The sequence below is a fragment of the Eurypyga helias genome, unplaced genomic scaffold (assembly GCF_000690775.1).
Source record: "Eurypyga helias isolate BGI_N326 unplaced genomic scaffold, ASM69077v1 scaffold28593, whole genome shotgun sequence".
NCBI lineage: Eukaryota > Metazoa > Chordata > Aves > Eurypygiformes > Eurypygidae > Eurypyga > Eurypyga helias.
In genome coordinates, this window is record NW_010242266.1 from 10,384 (window position 1) to 15,828 (window position 5,445).

The 5,445-nt window shown below is 45.7% G+C and overlaps 1 protein-coding gene across 1 annotated transcript; it reads right to left on the reverse strand.

Moving 5' to 3' along the window:
• Window positions 1–256: 256 nt before the first annotated feature.
• LOC104505372 (activin receptor type-2B-like) lies at window positions 257–4,344 on the reverse strand. Its single transcript, XM_010149034.1, has 3 exons — window positions 4,210–4,344; window positions 1,715–1,845; window positions 257–551 (listed from the first exon to the last, which is right to left on the reverse strand). Exons 1-3 carry the CDS (start codon window positions 4,328–4,330, stop codon window positions 357–359), a joined length of 447 nt encoding a protein of 148 aa, XP_010147336.1. The 5' UTR covers window positions 4,331–4,344; the 3' UTR covers window positions 257–356.
• Window positions 4,345–5,445: the final 1,101 nt, after the last annotated feature.

Here is a 5,445-nt window from a genome sequence, read left to right on the forward strand (position 1 = left end):
AGAAACCCAGAAAACTGAATAAAATAAAAACAACTGAAGTGAGTTTGTTGAGGTTCTGAGGTACCTGCACCTTTTCTGCATTCATTAGTCGGCACCTGAATGCTTGCTGAAATGTCCATTTTTTTAATACAGTAGAGCAATGTGCTGGTAAAATTGATCCAATCCAAAAAAATAATAATAATAATAATAACAATAATAATAAAAAGTCAAGATAAAATAGCAGCTGCATTCATGTGTTTGTTGGATTTTTGTGGTTTTGTTTTTTGTGTGGGTTTTTTTAAAACTTTTTTTCTTTTTCTTTTTCTTTTTTTTTTTTTAAATCCACTGAGTCTGGAAAGACAAAAGCGAACTAGGGCTTAGATACTAGACTCTTTGGGCGGCAAGTCCACGTTGGTGACGGACGTCACGATGGAGACGAGGCAGTCCGAGGTAGTGCCGTTTACGGATTTGCGGATCTGCGCAATGCGTTCCTCGACACAGCCCGCCGAGAGCCGAGCCTCTGCATCGTGGTCCCAGCACTCTTCAATGGTCACGCAGAGCTGCGCCAAGCCCTGCAGACAACAAGGGGGAGAAAGCACCATCAGCAACAAAGTCAGCTCCGGGAACGGTCCTTGCAGCGGACGGGGAGGTCCACTTCACACAGCTTTATTAATGCTGTAAAGAAAAACCTAAGAATAATTTTTTCCACGGTATATAAATTACCATTACATAAGCTCCGCAAATTACTCTAAGTAAGTGTTTTCAGGTTTTTCTTAAGCTTCTGCTTTCTAAGGCTGTAGGGCCTGGTCACACACAGCTTGCTTTCATAGCCCCAGAAATACTTCTTTTCATATCAGAGTACCTCCCGAGATTCAGCAGTAAAAGCTTTCAAAGACATCAGGTATTATTATTCCCATGATAAAACCATGAGAGCTGGCAGCACTGTATCAGTTACTACGAAACCGTTGCTTTGTTTGCAACCATTTCCGTAGATATCCCCAAAATAACTGAATTCAACAGCGCTGGAAGGGCACAGTTCTTATCCGAAGCCTCGTTTGAACTGGAGCACTCATCCTTCTCTAAAACCCGCAGCTCTCCTTGACTTCTAGGTAATGAGTTAGTACACCTGAGTCTGGCCAAAACCGTGGCAGTTTGGTCACAATAGAGGCATTTAGCTTCTTACTGAAGCTCTGTGAGATTTTATCATCTGCTCAGTTTCCCAGTCTGACAAAAATCATCTCTTTTATTAAAAAGACAAGCCTGCAATGATCTACCTCTGGGAAGCCCACGCTGCATTTTGCTTCACTGTCTGCGTGCCTTCACGTCTAATTAATTTTTCCTCAAAAAATTATTCAGGACTTGCATGCTACCTAGCTTGTGAGGACCGTGACTCCAACAGTACGGATCATTTTCTTAATGAAAGGGACTTTATTTTCCATTCTTTCACCACATTAAGAGAGCCCTACTAAACCACCACACGCTCCACATTCAGCACTGTCTGACTTCAATCAGGTGGTTTACTCTATAAATAGAAGGGACAAATGGAAAGAGGAGCATGAAGGTGTTGAGCAACCCATTGCTCCCCGGTGCTGACTCTCTCTAGCTCTGAGGAGCAGGTCCGTGCACCACGGTGGACTGTTAGCTTCCTTCTGAAGCTAACAAGTGATGCATAACCACATCCCTTATTCCCATCACACAGGAAAACACTTTCCACTCTTAACCAGGAGGGACGTACGGGGTGTTTCAGCCAGTGATCCTTGAACACGGGGCGCATCTTCTTGTGAACCACCACTTCTTGTAGGTCCTCAAGGGATGGGTGCTGACCTATTTCTTCTTCGAAAGGCAGCATGTATTCATCCACTGGACCTAAGGTGCACATGGAGAACCGGGTTACTACAGAAATGTCCTTCGCAGAGCTACATCCTCCGCATGCATGAGCGAGCTGCGGCTCCTGAGCAACCTCAACCCACCAAAGCAAAGCCTGAAGTTCACATGTCATTGCAGACAAATGTGATTTACATTCCTCCTGCACAAGGGACTTTGCCGTCCCTGCTGCTTGTCTGGCCATGCATTTTCCACCTCGTCGAGTTCCGAATCCAAACCCCCAGCTGGGCCTCCCAATTCCACTGCTTTCCTTGAGGAGGCTTGCCAGGTAGTCCGCGATTTATTTTAATAGAAAGAGCAAATCAGCTCATCCTCCTCCCATTTTAGCATAGCAATTCAACACACAATAACCTAGAGAAAGGTTTCAGCATGAGCATATTAGGCACTGACCTGCAAGGTCAAGCATATACCACACATGTAATTTCTTTCTTTGTGATCTGGATTGTTCATAGGTTTGAGTCAGCCCTGACACGCTGGGGTCAGATGCACTTGTCCCAAGTACCAGCTCCTAAGTGCAAAATGATTTCTGAATGCTTTAGTTATACCAGTTATGGCTGTGAGCTGCCCTGGGCCATGGGAACGAGACAACTGTTATGAGTATCAGTGCAGACACTGGACGGGAGCAATAACTTCTGCTTCTTGAAACGTCATTTGGCTTGTGGCAAAGTGTGGATGTTCTCTCACAAAACGGCATCCCGGCTTAACTGATGGGCTTTCTCAAGGTGCCCCACGGCATCACTTACGGTTTCTTGGTAGCAAAGAGCGTCCTCTTTCAAGAGTGGAGCTATTTCAAGAGGGCCCTTTCAGACTAAAATAAGAGCTGACCACTTTAACTGGTCACAAACTGCTAACACCAAGAACATGATATTTAGTTACTCTAAAAAAAATTAAATCACTAAAACAGCTTATCATTATTCTTGTTTACACAATGCCAGTCACTAAACTGAACTGAAACACTCATTGCAAAGCATGGCATAATCACGCTCGCAAGCTTTCCTTCCTCTTCCTCCAAGAGGAATCAAGGCTACGAAGAGCTGCGCTGGCAATCCCCAAGCCAAATCTGCTGTTTACACAACATCACTTCTGAGCTAGAAGCGCAGATGAGGTTCAGCGTTAACTCCTCATCATCCCAAAGGAAGCCTTTCCTTTGATTTAACGATGCTGTGTATGACATCTGGAGTACCTTGGCCAGCTGCTGCCTGAGAAGAGTTGGAAGGAGATCACAAAGGTGACAGGCAAAAATCCAAGTGGATATTTGGGGGGCCTCAACAGAGAAGGGTTATTCCTAGATGAATGACCTGGGGAGCCCTGATTCACCCCACTTTGCTCCTATGACTCTGTTCCTCTGGCATTTTATCTGGTTAGATAGTAAATTCTTTTACCACACCCCTATGCAGGCATCCTAATTATAATCAAACTCCTCAGTTCTGCTGTAATACTAACAGAAACATTTGAGGTCCGGGTGAGGTACTGTTAATTTATGAAATTGATATTCAGTCCAGAGCACCCACATGTATACAAGAAGAAAGAAGTTGTAGCAAGCAGTTTTGGAGCTACTACAATGAAATGATTGCTTCTCTGACCAGGGGCAAATGGCAAGGGTGTCACCAAAGGGCAGGTGTGCTATTTGCACAGAAAAGATGCCCCATTTTGCAGCATCATTTTAAGATTAAAAAAACTGAGAATGGAGACACTATGAAAGGTCATTCTTTTGGATCATTCAGCAGAAAGTGAGACCCTCCAAAGTTGTAGAAGGAACAACAAACTCAGCCCACTGCTGAGAGAGGGCTTGAAAGTCAAAATTAATGATACCTAATGACTTACGATAGCAGGGAAATGGGCTTGCTGACCCACAGAGATCCTCCAAGCCCTGTGTTCCTGCTATTTCAATGAGGTGCTTCACTTCTGGACTTTCCATTCAGGCTACCACACTGCCCTGCAGAAGTGAGGTGTGACAGCCAAGCCAGAGCTGAGCACCACTCTCCTCCAGAGCTCAAAGACTTCCTTGGTCACAGGCAGGAACGCAGGGTGCCAGGAAGGGCAGCACAGAGCAGGCTCAGGGCTAAAGGACACCTACCACTGACAGAGGAATCACCTCCTACTTCTTCCTCTGAGTTCTCAGACAATTTGCAAAGTAACCGGCGTTGTTAAAAGCACATGGAGACTTGAACACTACAAAGGTTATTATCTACAGAGAATGATAGCTTATGTTAAAAAACAAGCAAAGTTAGCTGCTTAATAAAAATACAGCATTATTTTTTTAAACAAAGCCAGGCCCACTCTCTGGAGAACAAAATCATGCTGAAATAGAGCCCTCCCCAGGGAAGGGATGATCTTTATTCTTACCATCAACTGCTCTACATCTGGAGACTAGCTCCCACAACACCAGTCCCATTGCATACATGTCTATTCTCAGGAAGGCGTCTCGTTGGAAGTTGATTGCTCCCTCTAAGACTTCGGGAGCCATATACCTCCTTGTTCCCACCTACAGAGAGAGACAAAAAACAACTCAAGTTGCATTCCGGTTGGGCCCGTCAGCCTCCGCTGCCTGGAGATGAATGACAGCTGGTTTCATTAGCCTTAAGGCTACTTCTGCTAAAGTTACACCTCACTTGGAAAAACAAGCAAAAGGGGGCTGTTTTTTCTGACAAGGATTCTCATTAAGATCACTCAAGTGTAGATAAGCCACCTGATGGAAAAAGCCAAAGTGCATGGCTACGTGTGATATTCATTCAGTGTACGCTACAAGTCTGATTCAAATGCAGCGCGGCACGATGAGTGGAGATGAAATCCTGCCTTCTCTGCGTCCCACTGCATCTACAAGGATGCCGTGAGGTTATGCTGCCAGAAAATTAAAAGGGCCAAAGCCCATCTAGAACTTAATCTGGCTACTGCCGCAGAAGATGATAAAAGATGTTTCCATAAATACATTGGCAACTAAAGGAGGGCTAAGGAGAATCTCCATCATTCACTGGATATGGGAGGGAAACATAGTGACAAAGGATGAGGAAAAGGCTGAGGTATTTCATGCCTTTGCCTCAGTCTTTAATAGCAAGGCCAGTTGTTCCCTGGGTACCCAGCCCCCTGTGATGGCAGACAGGGATGGGGAGCAGAATGAAGCCTCCATAATCCAAGGGGAAATGGTTAGCAACCTGCTGCACCACTTAGATACACACAAGCCTATGGGCCCAGATGGGATCTGGCACTGGTGAGGCCGCACCTCGAATCCTGGGTTCAGTGTTGGGTCCCTCACTACAAGAAAGACATTGAGGTGCTGGAGTGTGTCCAGAGAAGGGAACGGAGCTGGGGAAGGGTCTGGAGCACAAGTGCTGTGAGGAGCAGCTGAGGGAGCTGGGGGTGTTCAGCCTGGAGAAGAGGAGGCCCAGGGGTGACCTTATGGCTCTCTATAGCTACCTGAAAGGAGGTTGCGGGGTGGTGGGGGGTGTTGGTTGCTGTTCCCAAGTGACAAGTGATAGGACAAGAAGCAACAGCCTCAACTTGCACCAGGGGAGGTTTAGATTGGATATTAGGAAAAAATTATTCACTGAAGGAGTGGTCAAGTGCTTGAACAGGCTGGGCCGG

Coding starts and splice junctions, on each gene's coding strand:
- LOC104505372 (XM_010149034.1), bottom strand. CDS start 4,330: ATGGCTCCCGAAGTCTTAGAGGGAGCAATCAACTTCCAACGAGACGCC. Junction 1,846..4,209: donor CAGATGTAGAGCAGTTGATG/GTAAGAATAAAG, acceptor TGTGCACCTTAG/GTCCAGTGGATGAATACATG. Junction 552..1,714: donor ATCACTGGCTGAAACACCCC/GTACGTCCCTCC, acceptor TGTTGTCTGCAG/GGCTTGGCGCAGCTCTGCGT.